Below are 17,918 nucleotides of genomic sequence, written 5' to 3' on the forward strand. Positions count from 1 at the left end.
ATTGATTCAGCTAACTTAATAGAAGCTATATACTATTTGTATCTGGTTTTGCTTGGTATTGAACTGCTGCGAATAGATAACACAACAAAAGTAGCTAATTTAGGCTATTTATCTGGTGTGATTATAAGGTTAGCGGTAGGGGCCAAGCACCTTCGATTAATGCGTGAAAATGACCAAGACGAAATAAGCTGTGTTTTTATTATTCTTCCCATTCTGCTGACAGTGCGTGAATGCAGCATCAGACATGGGTGACCTTTGAGCTGTTCATGTGAGCTAATCAGAATCAGATCTTGAGAGAATTCAAAGAGCAACTGAACGCCACGTTTTAGCTTGGACACACTCCCCCCTCTCAAATTAAAAAAAGGCATTCGTACCCATATACACAACTGTTGTTTCTTAAATGTTGGTGTGTGTGTGTGTGTGTGTGTGTGTGTGTGTGTGTGTGTGTGTGAAAAAAACTAAGCAGCTTGTTTATCAGAAATACAAAAACAAAATTAACTGGTGTATCTGTTTGCAACCAAATGTTCATGTTGTTTTGATAAAGAAAGTCAGCGTCTAATCTGTCTTCTTCCATCACGCCACGAGCAACCACAGTCAGATTTAGAACCTGCTCATTTTAGCTAGCTTTTATTATTGTTTTATTATATTGTCATTGTTAAAAGTTATTGTTAGAAATATTCTCAGGGATAAATTGCTGCTAACTTACCTTTACACTGATATCACAGCAGACACCCATCTGAGAGTAACAAGAGGATAATTAAAAATGCATTTTACAGAGCAGAGGGGATTGTGTGTGTGTGTGTGTGTGTGTGTGTGTGTGTGTGTGTGTGTGTGTGTGTGTGTGTGTGTGTCTGTGGAGACCCTGGAGGCTTGGAAGCCGTAGCAGCTACAGCAGTGCGCTGGCTAAGTTTCTGTTGCTGCCTGGCATGCCACTGAGGGTTTATGTAAGAGCACACGCAGGCTTCATCTCTCTCACGCAGAGACACACACACGCGCATGCACACACACACACACACACACACACACACACACACACACACACAGAGTAAATACCCCGGCAATGGATTATGCATGTATTCCCTCTCTATCTCCCTTCTGCTCGGTGAAGACGCATCTAAGCTTTGACGAAGCAATGTAAACAACCATATGCAGTGACAACAAGTGCTGTCAAGCCAAGGTCCTGCTAGTGTGTTTCTCTAAATAGGCTTGACTACATCTGACAATGTTAGCAAAGGGATGCACGAAACATAAGGCAGTATCTACACAGCCCTCTGGTGCCACAGTGGAATGACAGAAACCGTAAGAAACAAGTCAAAGCTAAAGAATCATTTTTTAGTGTAACGCTAACGGTAAAATACAGACCTTAAACGCTTTGAGTGGAAATTACGGCCTCAGACTGACCTCTAAACCCTGTGCTTGTATCCCAGAGAGATGAACAGCCAACGGCAAACCTGCTACATATTGTTGATAACATTAGAGACAATGCCTGTAGGATCTTTAAGCGAGGAGAGATGACCTTGTGGACTTCATGAAAGCTGAGAGGAAATATTAATAGGCTTTAGACTATAAATTCTTATTAAATCTATAGCTCAGATCTATCGTATTCTATTCTATGTTTCAGTTTTGGTGGTCACTGAGCACTTACATGTACAGTAAGGGATTCATTTTTCTTTTGCCGTTAGTCCTGCGGCTAATGATAACATTTATCCGTGGGGCAAAATGATATTGAACCATCCATATTGCACAAATGAGCTCTGAGGTCTCCCAAAAGTGTGTACATGTGAGTGTGTATGTGTGTGTCTTTAGCGTGTGTCTCTGGACTATGGGAGCAGCAAGGAGAGCCGATATGGAGACGGATAGATATGAATGCAGACACTATCAGTGGAAAATAGAGGTACACACGACAGAGCACGGCATCGCCATGGCAGCGGTCCAGGGCAGGCATTATGAGACAGCGAGTGCATGAATGATCACCCATTGGGTCATCTTCTGGGAGATAGGGTAGGCAGGGACAGGTCTGTTTTGGCAGGTCTGTAGCTTGTCAGCGTTCCTGTCCATTGGCTTTGTCAGGTGTGATTAATTACAGTAGGCAGAGAATTATTTTAGAATCAATGAATCAAAAAGTTATAATACTGTACTTAAGTTTTTAATAGTATCAAACCACATTTTGGATACAATTCATGGCCAACATTTTTGTCAGCAACAGCCATTTAATGTATTAACATTTACAAATGCCTCTTGGTATAGTAGTTTTTATTGCTACTGGTGGAGTCCGCCTTTCCCATATGGCAATTGAATAATGCGGAAGACAAGATTCACGTCAACAGTTCAGTATTGTCATCTTCATGTTTTTATACAATATTGTACAAACCAAATGAAAAATATGAATACATTAATTAATGAAAATATATATTTTTTAAACAAAAAAGATTAGCCACTTTCAATAAATACACGCTAGGCTAATCCAGTGGTTCTCAAATTTTCTTACTTATTAACAATTATAGAGGAACCAAAAATAATAAAGATTCAAGTTGAATTTTAGTGAAATAGGAGTATTCTGATTCTATGGTTTGTTTATTTTAAGTCTTATTCCACTCCATATTTTTCAGCTGGGCTAAGCTACCAAGGTTCTTGATAGCTTAGCTTTCTCAGTGGACAGAGTTTGCTCAGTTGTCATGGAGATAACTCCATTAGGCCGACTGTGAGATGTGGTTGAAAGCACAGGGAAAAGCTAGCAAGTGGACCTTGACATAAGACTTAAGAGGTTTTGGCTGCTGATCAATAGAATATATATATAACACCTATGGCTATGCTAACTGACATTTTATAACTAAATAAATGAAATAAGTGATAAAATGAACAACAGATCAAATGGCAGTGGAGGTAAATGGTAGTTAATGGTCCAGAGAGAATATAATTATGATTTGTATTGCTTTATGACAGCAGGGTGTCTCAGTGGATGGGGAGATTCACTCAAACTAAATCTATTGGGATGCTGCAGCGAGCCAGGAAGATCCCAAAACTACTTACTGTAGGCTGCCTCAGATCAGTTACCATCTTTTTTATTAAGCATTTTTTACTATTTTGTAAGTACTCAGATAACAGTAATCCAGTTACATGCAATCTGCAGCTCCCCAAACTGCAATGAAACATGCATATAGTAAATAAATCTGCATCGCATTTAAATCCTGACACTTGCGAGCTCATCACTGGAAGCTTTTAAGCTACAAGATGTCTGTCCAGCTTAGCTGTTATCTGAAGAGCTGGCAGCGCAGGCGGGGCAGCGGAAATCTGGATCGAACGTTGCTGTTACCTAACTCTGAAGTTATTTTAAAATCAAACACAAGACGAGACATTTGTCGCTTGTAACTGATGAGCCTCTCGTGCTGTTGAATCACTACTTTGTGTTTTGAGCTGTATTATTCATCTGTTCTCTGATCTTGCAGTCAGTCACTGTTCTGTTAGTGAGAAATGGCCTTCCTTTACGTGTGACTGCTGAAATGTGTCTTTCTATTTCACGCTACTCCTCTTGCTCTCTTTCCTCCCTGTTCCTGTCTTTCTATTCTCTCTTCGTCTTCCCCTCCCTTCCCTTTTTTCCTCCCCACCCTCTCTTGCTTTCTCTCTCTCGGTTTTTGGATCGGCACCAGCGCCAGCTTGCCGGCTGATTACGAAGGCTTTAATGTTCCATTTAACAGCAGCATGTTTTGGGTTGTGTGTGCGTGCGTGTGCACATGGAGGTTGACAGAATAGGCCTCGCCACACACTCGTTGACACACATAGACATGGCGACATTAGCCTTTATTAAGCCAGCTGTGCCTGTCCACCTGGCTCTTCCCTGAGTGGACAGAAACGTCTGGCATTCAGCCTGTCCTTTGATGGCCGACCACAAACAGCCATAACGGCAAATGGGAGCCAAATCAGGAGAGGGATAAGACTTAATGGAAATGTTAACAGCCTAATATCCGTAGCTGTAAAGGCGAGGAAACAGTGGCTTCAGGTCCTGACTGGGTCATTTAAGTGGTAATCGTGTGCCATCTAGTGAAGCTTTTGTTTTTCGTCCGCGACAGCTGCCGTCTATTCCTCTGACGTCTGACGGTGCTTTCACATGTGACAGAGGCAGACAACATGATGCAAAGACACTCAGATGGAGGAGTCTCATCGCCATGCCCCACTTTCTCTCTCTCTTTCTTCTCGCCCTTTTTTACATAACGAAGTGTTTCATAACTTGCCAGATTGTCGAGGAGCCGCAGTGTCTTTCTCTCCTCCTCCCTCCCATCATCAGCTTCTCTCCCGCATCACTTCCCTGACACCTTTCCTCCTCCTCCTCTTCAGTTTCCCCCCTCTCCCTCTCTCCCTCCCCTCAGCTCTTCCTTTCCCACATCTTCCCGTCCACGTGTCTCCTCCTGTTCCTCCCGGGGGGTCTGGGCAGATGAGCAGAGGCAGGGTAGTACGGGGGCAGTGCCTGTGGGGAGGAAGCCACGTCGCATTTGTGTGCAGAAAACGTCAGGCGGCTTCCCGTTCACCCCCCTCCTACCCTGTCCCGAGGGGGCTTCCTTTGTCAAATTAGTTTGACTTTCTCCAGAACACAGGGACCTGGATTGCTGTCAAACTCCCTCTGTCACACTCATTTTAGTCTCCCTCTCCATCTTTCCTGTTTTCCTTCTTCTGTCTCTCCTCATCTCTTTGCTCTGTGACATCCCCCCCCCACCACCACCACCTCTCTTCTGTCAGTTAACTTCCCACTGCAGTCTGATCGGTTTGCTACTGCAGCAGAATTTACATGGGTGGGACCTGCAGACGGGCAGTTCTGCAACCCGAACTGACTCTCACTGCCTAACCCTGTCTTATTTATCTTCTTCCCCTTACTGTTTCTTTACCCTCTCTCTTTTTTATCTCCCATCCACTGCACCCTCTCCCCTCCCATTAGGATTCATGGCCTCGATCCCCCAACCCCCGTCGTGGCTGCAGACAGTCTGTGCGTGTTGGGGCGGTTGCTCTTAGGAGAGGCTAGGGCAGCGTCCTCTCCTTTTCATTTGCCTCTGTGTGACGAGACTGTCTGCACGAGCAAGGACACGGTGTAGAGCAGTCTTGCGCCGCCTGAAACAAAAGTACACGTGCCTAGGATTTGCTTGCTGCTGCAGCAGATTTTTCCCCAACTGCTTTGAAAGTTCTGGCTTCTTTTTTGAGTTTGAAGCTGCAATTGCAATTGCAAAGATTATATTAACAATGGATGAAATGGTGTTATGCTCTTAGTGAGGAAGCCACAGACAATAATCACCCGACTCTACAGTTTCCCAGAGCTTTACACTGTGAGCATTTTACTGTTTTCATTCGCTCTCATCGCTCTCGGCAGCAGACAGAAAGTTAGCGGCTAGATGATGAACACAGTGGAGCAGTTAAAGAGCCAGATATTTCTCTCAGGAGTTGGTGGAGACCAAAAACAGAGATAAAAGGAGAGGGAATGTTGGTCTTACAGTCATCAGGTGGTCAGAAACACGACTCCAACTGAATGCACAACTGTTTGCTCAGTAGGTGATATGATAAGGAGTCCCTATCACTTGTTTGTTAAACCTGTTTTCAAAGATTGTGTTACTCAAAACTTAATTATTAAAAATGTATGCAAAGATGTTTTATTCATAGTTTCTATACTTACCTACAAGATATTCCTTCAAATAGTAAAACACAATTGAATATGTCTTCCTGACTGTTCTATTTCCTTGATGAAGGCTGTTACTGCAACACCAGCTCTCTTTTATTTACAGAAGTCCTCAGAGAGCAGCCTCGTCAGCTTAGATTACCCATCGGCTCTAGGAGTTTTTAACCAGAGAGGTCAAGTGGAAGGTTATATCTAATGAATCGCTCGGCTTCTCGCAGCTACCCACAGGGTTCATGGTAGATGAACAGTAGATGACGAGCCCAGCGGAGGCTCAGTGGTCATCTACAAGCTCTTGCATTAACCTTTGACCTTGTGAACATGTAGCGTAGTTATGCAGTGATGACATGGATCACTTGGACTGCAGATACGCAGAGGAGCTTTAAGTTTTAGCCAATACCGAGAACGGAGCTGATCCATAGTATTTAGTAAATTATACAGTAGAGTCGTAGGCCCGTAGGCTTTGGCATCATTGCACAAGAACAGATTACAGTCAAATACCATCCATTTAGCAAAAGAACGTTGAAATAAAAGTTTAGGAGTCTGTAGCTAGCTGTCTATCTAGTGAGCTGTGGCACAGCAGTGCTTTGAGCTAAAAGCTAACGTCCATGTGCTAACATACTCAAAATGACAGTGCTAAAATTCTGACGTTTAGCAGGTATTAAGTTTTCCTAGTTTAGCTTAATAAGAGATGTGAAATTATGTGAAATAACGCAGTGGTACTGATTCCTGAGATCTCAGCTGATCAGGAAAAAGCTTGAGAACCAGTTCTGAACCACAGAACACAAAAATATTTCCTTGGAGAAAAAATCTCACAAGCAGAGAGGGGTTGAATGAGAATAAGCCAATAAACATGATGACGAAGTAAAGCCTGTGGGCATTATGTAATTGTTAGGCAAGCAAAGACTCAAATGCCCGAATGGAACTTATTAGGTCTGCCGTGATGCAGGTAATGGAAGCTAGTGGAAAGGTGTTCTTTAATATTCTCTTAGACTCAGAAAACCAAAGTAGTCTCAGAGGGGCAGTCTCTGCTGAAGCGGGGCCTGCACTGAGTCAAGGAAGGAACAGAATGCCCTGGAAGTGCAGGTCTCAGAAGGGGCGTTGTCACACCCTGATTGGCCAAGAGGGTAATGCACCAAGCTGCTCTCAATCATTATTTAGGAGCCAGGGCCCACACGCTGTACAACAGGTGATCTGAATAACCCTCCAATCAGCTCAGCTCATATAAATTAGTACCAAAGAATGAGATCTGATTCTGCATACAGACACAGTAGGAGAGTACAAAAAGTAAAGTGCAAAGTGAAGTTGAGTGAGGGAGGAGGTCCAATTACTGGAGGACTCAAGTCACACATGTCTGTATGCAACCGGTGTGTGTAAGCCAACGATGAATGAATGGCTGCTCCAACCCTGACCTTCCTGTATTCCCGTATGGGGACGTAAAGGGACAGACAGATTCCCTTCAGGCATCAATTAAAATATTACAATGTTATTGTTGTCGTGTATTATGTGCATCTCTTAGGAAAAGGAGGCTGTTTGCAATGACGGGTTTCCAACTGTGACTATAAACTATAAACCAAATGTGCAAGACATACACACCGATACACAGACCAATTATAACATTTGCAAAGGTGAGGATAGGAAATCAGAGTTCACTTATTACTGCAGGCAATGGATGTCAGTATGTTCCCAAATAACACCATCTGTTTTAATTCATCTGCTCTTTTACTGCAGACTGATCTGGCAGAATCTGATAGTGGCACCACTCATTGTGGTTTTATATGTAAAACATGGTCTACACCACTTTACACCAGAGCTCTGAGGCTCTAATCCCCACTGAATAGCTTTAATTCAATTTCTCCCTGAATATTAATATTTCTTATTATTTTTTAGAGTAGCAGAGTGAGAGACAGGAGCAAGGCATAGGATCACTACATCAAAGCAATCATAGTTTTGTCGCTAACTAATATGTCTGCATATATTTCAGGATGTTGTGCATCCCTTCAAACAAACAGAATGAGTGTAAACAAAACTGTTTCGATAATATAGCTTGTCCAAAAAAAGTGGTCTCGTGGCTCAATCTAGCAAGGAGCCGGGAGATCCCACTCCCCCCTTCCCACCTCCCCCCCCCCCCCCCCCCCCCTCCCCCCCCCATAAATAACACTCACTTCTTCACACTTCTATTTTATTTATTTGTATTGGGTATAATAACTTTTTTTTCATTACCAACAGCGTTTGAAAACATTTAACATGAGATGCCTAAAGTCGCTTAGAAAGAAAAATTAACAGCTGTGTCTTAATATACACAGAATATGTTTTTGGATACACCCCCCCCACATGTTGTAGCTCATAGATACCACAATTGATGTATAAAACAAATTTTAAATTATCTATTTTGGTCTAAACACAATTCTCATGAAACTTATGATAGACTAAATTCACTTTCAAGAGTGAAAAATGATTTTTTGGGAAATAAATATCTAACCACTTTACCCATGTGGTTCTTACCTTCACAGACTCCATGAAATGATGCCTTCCTCCTAAATATTTGGTCACATGATCAATGTTTTTTACCATTTCCTAGCAACAAGGGGACTTACCCTTTGGCTCAACTTACCCCACTCTCCCCTACTTTTTGGAGGTGTTATTTAAACAAGCCGACTATAGATTTATATTCTTGTATTATTCATCTGTTCTTTTCTTTTGTTATTCCAGTTCTTCCCTTACGGCGACGCGTCCAAGTTCGCCCAGCATGCCTTCAGGACCTTCGACAAGAACAGCGACGGCACCATCGACTTCAGAGAGTTCATCTGCGCGTTGTCCATCACATCACGAGGCAGCTTCGAGCAGAAACTCAACTGGGCCTTCAACATGTACGACCTGGACGGAGACGGCAAGATCACACGGGTGGAGATGCTGGAGATCATCGAGGTATCACAAGGAATAATCTTTCTAAGGGAGCTACGGTCGGATATGAAGTGGTACACTGCCACATGGCTTCCGTGCTTTTTAACCTGCTGAGTCACAAGGATGCAGCACTTTAGATTTTTTTTAATACTTAGTCAAAGGTTATACAGCTGAGCCCGCAAGGCCTGACAACACATAAATTATTCATAAACAGGAATTATGTGAAACAAGCAACAAGAGGCCAAAGTGCACGTTTAGAGCAGACTCATCAGGAATTTGGGGCACTTTGTCTCATAGAGTCAGATAATATTGGTGTCATTCAGCAGTGTCTATCAGCATCAGTTCTTTTCACTCACGTGAAGCTGAAATCACAATTTCCAATTCTCTAAAATATTTAAGCTGTGAATTGATTCTAGAAACTAAGACATTTTAATCAGAGCCTGGTTTATTAAACAATGATTGTACAAACAGAATATCCATACATTCAAAAAAACTGGTTGTCAGTGAAAATGTGCATTCAACATCTGAGCAGAGAAGTCCACTAACAAACTGTGGCTCCACTGATCTATAGAGTGTAAATATAGAATGTTTGCACGCATGTTTTGATGTTTGCAGAGACCAATCTTTCCTTTTGTTCTGTCATGTGGGAGGACATGAATAAAAAAGAAAAAACTAATAGCACAGACTTTGTTTTAGACAGCACATCCCATTATCTGTGCAGTAGTTGAAGCCTGAAGTTCAGAGGAAACAACACTTCATTTCGACACACAAACAGGCTTCCTTGATTCCTCTTTCCTCGTGTCTGTTCCTTACCTCACTCAGGAAAAGACACGAGTGAAGGAAACGTGGCTGCATTAAGAGATTTACCTTCTAAAACCCTGCTCTCTTTCTCTCCCTGCAGGCGATCTACAAGATGGTGGGCACTGTGATCATGATGAAAATGAACGAGGACGGCCTGACGCCCGAGCAGAGGGTGGACAAGATCTTCTCCAAGATGGATAAGAACAACGACGACCAGATCTCACTGGAGGAGTTCAAAGAGGCGGCCAAGAGCGACCCGTCCATCGTATTACTGCTGCAGTGTGACCTCCAGAAATAGGCCGGAGGGCGAGCAGAGGAGCGCTCCACCAGCCGCCACGGACTGCACAGAAAGAATTTCATGTTCCATTCAGTTTGCAGCTATTTCCACTGAAAAAAAAAAAAAATGCTTGGACTACCTTTCAATGGATCTGCTTCTTGTGTTTGAAACACTCGTGTGCATGAGAATGTTATTTGCTATAAAAAGATCTACACACAACATACAACAGTGTGCGTGTGCACGCTCACACCACAAACACTCACAGTATACACACACACACACACACACACACACACACACACTCACTACATATGAACACTTCGCACAAATAATATATATAGATAGATATATAAATATGGATATATATTTAAATTATTCAAAGATCAACTGCCAAAATGTGAAGTGTGCAAAGTATTTTCCATACAGTTTCATTTTACTGGAGCTTGCGCATCATTGATGTGCTACGTTGAATTTGCCGCTACTCTATTTATCGTTCCGAGTTTACTGACGCTAGCTGTATGTGTTTCATAATACTGAGTAATGTCAACTGAACCAAATTCCTATGATAATGTATCTGCCTCCAATAAGACACTCGATCCATCCTCTCCAATATGATATTAGCTCTAGAAGAGATGGATTAGCGTTTGTCCAACTTTTCCTTCCAAAACATGCTTGTACTGTCGGTAAAGAAAAATGTAAACGTAGTTAATTTGCATGCCTTTAGGTTCTGCCTTAAAAAATCTCCTCATTTTGCACCCTGTAATCGCAGACGGAAAGCCTTATCAGAGCAGCGCGGCATCACATGGGAGAAACCGTGAGAAAAGATTTTTACCGTATAGGGAGCAAAAAAATAAACCATAATGCAGTAGGTCCTTCTACAAGTCTTGTCGTACGGGATGTAATTTTCGTGATCTGTCCGAGACCTGTTTTCTTTTGACTGCTTTAACTGTGGGAGCATGTTTCCTTAGACTAGAGGTAGTATATGTTGCTGAAGAACTAAAAACCCGCCCCTGTGCATTCAAACACTTTCTCTAATTAGCAGAAGCTGATCGTGAAGGAATCCCCCATTTTGAAGCTAGAAAGAGATCGGATTGATGGAAGCAAGTGAGATCAAACACTCACATTAGGATTCCCTGGAGAATGAATGCAGCTTCCCTTGGCTGGAGTAGTAGTATAGTAATAGTAGATTAGAAAGAAGTATTAATTTATAGTTGGAGAGCATTGTTATCAAACTTAGTTATAACATATGTGTCACCATTACAGCCATCTCTTTTTCCAATTAGCCTGCAGGTTGCATATCAATACGATCAATTTAGACTCTTAGAGAAGTCAGAAATAAGGCCCGCGCAGCATTTCTTGTTTGTCTTTTTCAGTGGAAGTAAATGAATGCGAAGCAGTGAGAGGAGCAGTGAGTGGCGTTTCATTATACACTGTAACTAGTAGAGGACAGCCCTTATTGTAAAGCCATGTGTTTAGTAGGTTGGACAACTCGCCCTCCCTAACCCTGGAAGTATTTCTCTCTTACCAATCAGTCAATCTTTTTGTACTTTTTTACTCCCCCTCTCTCACATATTGTACACGTACTGATGCATACTAAATGTAGAGAAGTTCAGTGTGGTACCTCCCAGAAAATGATTTGGAAATAAGATGACTTGTAACTTTATAGAAGTTGACCCTGTCCGAGAGCTCCGCAGACCCTTTCCAACCTGCATTAACGCTGCCAGTGTTCAAAGAGCTTCAGGTTAAAGGAGATGTGATTATGTCATAGGAACAGTACAGTATTGCAATAAAGATCCAGCATACCTGTCCATCTTCATCTCTCAGCAGTGTGGCTTGCCCCCGCCTCCGTCAGTTTGTAATCTGAACTTCTTTACATGGACATCTTCGGCCAGACAATGTTTCTAATTCCAACTCTGTTATTACTATTATTGCTATCAAGATACCAAATGTAAGCAAAGGCAAACGTGTACAAGGATTCTTTTGTAGCATGTATTGTGTCCCTGACAACATGGCTGCACTACTCCCTGTGTTGTGATTTACTCTAATAAAAGGAACTCTATGGGCTCTTGTCTGGTCTGCTAACTCAACAAACCATCTCTTCAAGCAACGTCGTTATAAAGCCTCACCTAGACCAGTTCTTAATTATTTCAGGTTATTATTTAATGTATCTAAAATCAGTAAATTGGGTCATGTTTCAGCTTGACTTTTGATACTTACGGTTTTCTGCTGATAATAATTTGACTTAAGTGACACTAAATGCAGGATTGTGTCATTACATTTACACATGGAAATGATCTGACCCCCATCTATGAAGACTTGGTAGTTAGTTGCCTCATGGTCCAAACAGCTCGCTGCACTGACATGAACTGTACAAACTGTCCTGTATTATTTGATTATAGCCACCTGATGACCTATTGTCACTAAAGACACCAGGGGGACAGCCGGGGAACCGCTGCACTCAACCAGCCGTTCACACAGAGCTGATAAATAGCCAGTTTAGTGTGGTCTTGGGTTATACCTTTTTACAGACTACAGATGAGTGTATATAAAGAGACTGTAACTTTGGAAAAGAGGCAATTCTGTTAACTTCTATGATTTTTCAATGCAAGAGATGAATCTAATAAGCATCCTCCACTATTAAAAGGGTTGCACTCATGCACTTCGGACTGGAAGACACATTTCAGTAGTAATGTCCCTGTACAACCACCAGATGTCACTTAGGACACCAAACAGTTTTTTTTAAATAATAGACATAAACAGAGAACATTTTCTATAAAAACACAATTTGATGTTTGTTTTTCAGGTGGATTTACATCGGCAGGAACAAGTGGAAATACAACAAAAAAAACCTCTCTGGGAAATGGCTGAGAAAGCCTGCTATATTTACCCATGACTCTTTGGCACAATAGCACTGATTACAGAGGGTTCACTTGGAGGCTTGTGTACTCTCTATCACACACACACACACACACACACACACACACACACAGAGTCAACTCCAAACTAAAAACCCCAGAGACCGCATCAAGCTGTTTGAAGATTCAGGCAAACAAAGAATGGGGCGACCCCTTAACCCCTGTGCAAATGTGGAAAATGTATACTGGCTATTGATCCACATGGGTTCACACAGAGGATGGCACTGCTGCTACATTACATCTACAGTATGTAAAAGGGACGAGACAGGAGCTTTTAGAAAAAGGAACATTTATTTTACAGAAACCATATACTTTATAGTCGGTCAACTCAATTTAATTTCACATACTGCGTGACTGTGGCTGGCTTTAAATTAGGAGATTGTAAAAGTATAAAGTAGAGTGATGACTAAAAGACAATCTGCTCTGGCGTCTCAACATCTTTCCCAGGGTGATACTACAACCAGTTACTAGCTACACCCTGGGGTCCCGCCTGTCAATCACTTGACACCAGCCCAAATTCTGAAGTCCTCTTCTGACTATCAAACTTAAAGGTTAAAATTCTGCCCTTGTGTGTTAACTACCGTGTAAGCAGTGTTCACACATACCTGATGATGGAAATAAAACAAAAAGAAAATTCCAACTCATCATTAAACAAAATGATTAAAAAAAGAACATTTTCAACAGCTGTATCGGTAACTCAACAGCTGTAGCAGTAAATCAATACCAGCATCAACCAAGGAAAGTGTGATTTTAGTACAGATTGTGGAAGTGAAGGGGTGGGGTGGTGGTTGGGGTCTCCAGAACACTACTTTGGAGGGTCTGTGTTGATGCCGTATTTCTCTTTTAGGAGCTTCAACTGTTCCTCTTTCTTCTTTGTGTCCATCTTTTGGAAAGCCTGCAAAAAAAAGAGTGAAAACTAAATTAAATTTGAGTAATTGCATGAAGATATAGGTTCAAAAACATTTTTCCAATTCCCAAACCTAGATTTGTGTCTGACATTTACTAAAGCCCATTCAGTGATTGCCCTTTGACCTACAGACACTGTAATGCTCATACATACTCTGTTCGCATTGTAGTAGAGGACCACCAGGTAGCGGTTGCACACATTGAAGCCTGACAGATGGTCACAGGCGTTCTTGGCATCAAAGATGTCTTCATAAACCACATAGGCCGTTCCTCTTGATTCAGGTGTGTTCCCTCTGAGAAGCGGAGAGAAAAACAGACAGGAAGTGACTACAAGACCAACATCTACAGAGTCTCACAGGTATTTAGGAGAAATAAAAATCGTACATGAAACCGACATTTTAATGGAACAGAAGCAGAACCTCTTTCACATAGGATATTTAATGCAAATGAACATAAAGGCCATTCTGATATTTCATTCTACATATCTGTGCAGCATCAATAGTGGCAGATACAATCTAAGATATTCTGACCATCCTGTGGCCTAATAAAAGTGTGAGTCACATCTATCTGCCCTTCTGAAGAGACCAGTACGGTGACTGAGAGAGCTCAATGCCCTGCAACTTTAGAACAACACACATGCAAATAATGAAGAAAACTGCTTCATCAATGTGACAACACCAGCAGCATTCAGAAAAAACGCTGCAAATACACAAAACAACAACAGAAGTTTTCCCAGACGATGCCTTGGACATGCTTGTTATTGCCACAGTTTGTGACTCATGGAGTTACTGAAGTCGGCTCTGTGTATCAGCAAGTCATTGTTTTCCTATTATTTTGTTTTGTAGTGCTTTGCGTGTGCACAGTCTGACCTGCAGAATGCACCAACTTCGCAGGAGCACGCACTGTCAAAGAAACACTGTTTTTTGTTAAATTGAGAATTAAGCTAGATTTGAAAAGTTGGAAAATCCCAGGTCCATCAGAGATAACAGGTTGCCTGTAGCCTCTCCTTTGAACGTTGGAGTGACCAGGTGCTCATAAATAACTACAGTCTGCCAGGTTTCCTACATAAACCCACTAGTATGTTTTAAGCAAAGGACTTCAGACAGTTATCCTGCGATGGACTATGAATAGTAAGAGAAGAGACAATAAGGCTCACTGATTTACAAACTACAGCAGCATCTTGTGGCCACAGTGGACAGAGCAGTTTCATTAGTGATGTAATACCTTTGAGACAATTACTGCATGACGTGGTGGGAGACTATAGTGACCAACCATGGATGTCTTTCTTTAAAGTGAATCAGTTCTATTTGTAACCCAGAATGCCTCACCAAACCAAAACCTCATCATCAGTGGAGGTGAAGGGTGGTCAGGGGCAACATGCAAGTAAAAAAATCCCCTCTCCCTTAACAAATGTGATTCTGTGTGGTGTGTAACGTTTCAAACACTGAAGTTATCTCTTTATCATTGCAATGTCTGTAGCCTATAGCTTGGGCTACTCCTGGTTGAATAATGCCTATATGATTATCATGCAGGTATGATCTCACAAACTATTACAATGCCTGATAGAATTCTACCGTTTTACTCGGCCAGGAGGAAGCAGCATTTACTGGAAAGACTTACTTCTTGTCTTTTTTGGGTGTTTGCAGCATGGTTCTAGTTTTGTCTGCACTGAAAAGCATCATTAATCGATGTATCTGATATGAGTTTGTCACAATAACAACAGTATGTGTTATAACAACAGTGTAACCTGACCATACTCATATGGCCCTGCACCTGATACCTATGTCATAATCAAACGTCTACAATGAAAATGATGAACTCAAAATGGTGGTTAAGTACTTCCTTTGGCCCATCTAACCCAAATAAAACCCTGCAGAAATCTACAGTGTATAAACACTTACGTTCTGATCTGCCGTATTGGTCCATATTTCCCAAAGATGTCGTACATCTCCTCAGCTGTGATCTTGTAGGGGAGGTTCCTGACGTACAGGATTCTGTTCACCTCAGGAGGTAATCGTATCTAAAGGAAAACACAAAAGCGTTTTAATAATCAATAAAAGAACCACAAACACTAGTTCATGCCACAAAACCTGCAGTGACGGATACAATGGTATTAAACTGTTTGACTAAATGATTTGATAAAAAAAAATCAACTAACTAGGTTATGTTATCTTATTGACCAATAAATCTGTGTGTTTGGTTTCCCAGAAGCCATATGACACACACACATACACATATATACACACACACACATATACACACACACACACACACACACCCCTAACTAGACTAATGTTTCTGTGTTCAAGTCTCTTCTGCTGCAACGTTAGAACAACAACCAGGATTAGCTGATGTTAGCTGTTAGCACATTATCAACCGCTGTTAGTGTCTACATGAAACAAACCCCGACCACAGACGGCTCCAAGTAGTCAGTAAATATTGCCAAATGTGTTTAATCGTCTGTCGTAAGTAACAAAACTCAAGTTTTAACTTCGGCAGTGTGGTTGTTTTACATCCGTTAGCATTTGAACCAGCTAGCCGTATGCTAACGCTGGCAGACGGTATCTTCTCGCCCACCCGAGCTAATATTATTCATTATATTAATCCCAGAATACACCAGCCCACTCGCTCATACTTACATTAGCGCGTTTCGCTGCTTGCATAGCCATGGTGAAATGTTTAGAGTGGAAATAAGACCGCTGAACAACAAACACGCAGTTTCTCCGCTCTTCACTGTTACCGTCAAAATGGCAGCTTTAGCTAGCTGCTGACGAACTTCCGGTTTCCGCCTGAGCGACAGGACACAAAGATGGCGCAGTGCTGCCCCCCGCAGGCTGACTGACCTTTATGTTCCTCCACTAAAGGAACTACAATCCTTTATTTTAGACAGACTATTAACTACTACTTTAATTAATTACTAACTACCACTGTTTTTTAAGCACTGTTTTGCATTACTGTCACATTTGCTGCTGCAGCTGTTGATACAAACACTACTTCCTCCATCTGTTGGGTTGTAGAGAACTGTCAAATATTTAAAGGACCTGATGTGTTTGGTCTTTGTTAGAATGCATATTTAATGATAAAGCTGACTGCGGTGCCGTTGTAGGGTTTTTAATGTGCAAACAGGACACAGACAGATACTTCAGGGTCAAAATCTGCAACTACAAACATTCAAATATTCATCAACTCCAGCCCAAATGCAGCTGCAGCGTGCTCACTGCTCATCCCTATGCAAAACAAACTCATTCATTTATAATGAATCAGACAAAAGAGCAACATAAAGGCCACAGTGTGTGTGTATACCTGTGACAGTGTCTTGATAATGGTGCTGATGACGGACATTAAGACGATGCACACAAACACTCAACACGCAACTGTCACATTGTTCCTTTAATGTGCAGTCAACGAGACAGGAGGAGTTCTCCAACCTGTCTCTGGATCTGGTTCCTGGAGGATCTGTGGAAGAGATGCTCCAGGACTATGTGAAGGAGACAGAGTTGGAGTTTAGGTCTGAGTGCGGCGGCAACACATCGGGCCAGAGGTCTGTCTTCGTGACCCTGCCAAGGTGAGTGACATCACATCCATCTTAAATGAACACCTGACCTGAGTGGTTCCCTAACTGGCCTCCACTATCCCTAAGAGCTCCTTGAAATTCACAATACTCTGTCAGACACAGAAAACAGATATAACACAGTGATCATATTGCTAACATCTCTCCTTAACGTCTACAGAGTGCTCGTCTTGCACCTGAAGTGCTTCCGCTTCACGCCTGCATTTCAGCAGAGGAAGGTACACGGCCCCGTCAGGCTGCTGAGGGACATGGTGGTGTCCTCCAACCAGGTACAGAAAAAATAAACTCACCTGAGAACAGACAGAAGCACCAGGCTGATGAGAAAGTAAACGTGTGTGTGTGTGTGAAGCTAACTCTTATTCTGTGTTCATTGTCAGGACGGTGGCTGCTACAGTCTGGTGAGCGCCATCAGCCATTTTGGCTCCACAGGAGAAGCAGGTAAGATAATCACACACTGAAGGCTGAATGGGACCTTCTGTAGTCCTCTATCATGAGCTCAGACATGTTATAGATGGATAGTGGGAGTGGCTTTCACTGCTAAACATAACTACTTACAATAAGTCTCCGTATTTTAACTGAACTGGAACTTTAAACTTTATTGCACAAAAACCAGTGTCAATTCTGTATAAATGTGCCTGTGGATGTTCAGATAACATACAGCCTGTCTCTCTACAGGACCTGCTGTCTGTCTTTTCAGAAACAGAGACAAAACATAAGACAATTGTGTTTTTTCCCACAATATGTTTTATTGTCGTTTTCTTGTTTTGAACATCCCATCAACAATACATACTAACAATACAACAGTTTGACATTACAAATACATACATTACACAGGGTATATTCCAAACACACACAGTTTGGTATGAAACATCTCTGACAAACATTTTATAA

The 17,918-nt window shown here is 41.9% G+C and overlaps 2 protein-coding genes across 2 annotated transcripts in view; one reads left to right on the plus strand and one right to left on the minus strand.

Moving 5' to 3' along the window:
• vsnl1a (visinin-like 1a) overlaps positions 1 to 11,699 on the plus strand; it is a 32,998-nt gene extending 21,299 nt beyond the window's left edge. The window contains exons 4-5 of the mRNA XM_051409607.1: positions 8,366 to 8,581; positions 9,459 to 11,699. Coding sequence (XP_051265567.1) covers positions 8,366 to 8,581; positions 9,459 to 9,656 — 414 coding nt within the window. The 3' untranslated portion in view covers positions 9,657 to 11,699. The remainder of the gene's footprint in view (positions 1 to 8,365; positions 8,582 to 9,458) is intronic.
• A 1,123-nt stretch (positions 11,700 to 12,822) lies between these two features.
• Positions 12,823 to 16,242, minus strand: sf3b6 (splicing factor 3b, subunit 6). Its single transcript, XM_051409608.1, has 4 exons — positions 16,096 to 16,242; positions 15,358 to 15,476; positions 13,611 to 13,749; positions 12,823 to 13,445 (listed from the first exon to the last, which is right to left on the minus strand). The coding sequence occupies exons 1-4, from the start codon at positions 16,123 to 16,125 to the stop codon at positions 13,356 to 13,358; spliced, it is 378 nt and encodes a 125-aa protein (XP_051265568.1). The 5' UTR covers positions 16,126 to 16,242; the 3' UTR covers positions 12,823 to 13,355.
• Between the last annotated feature and the right edge of the window lie 1,676 nt (positions 16,243 to 17,918).

The sequence above is a fragment of the Dicentrarchus labrax genome, unplaced genomic scaffold, assembly GCF_905237075.1.
Source record: "Dicentrarchus labrax unplaced genomic scaffold, dlabrax2021, whole genome shotgun sequence".
Classification (NCBI taxonomy): domain Eukaryota; kingdom Metazoa; phylum Chordata; class Actinopteri; family Moronidae; genus Dicentrarchus; species Dicentrarchus labrax.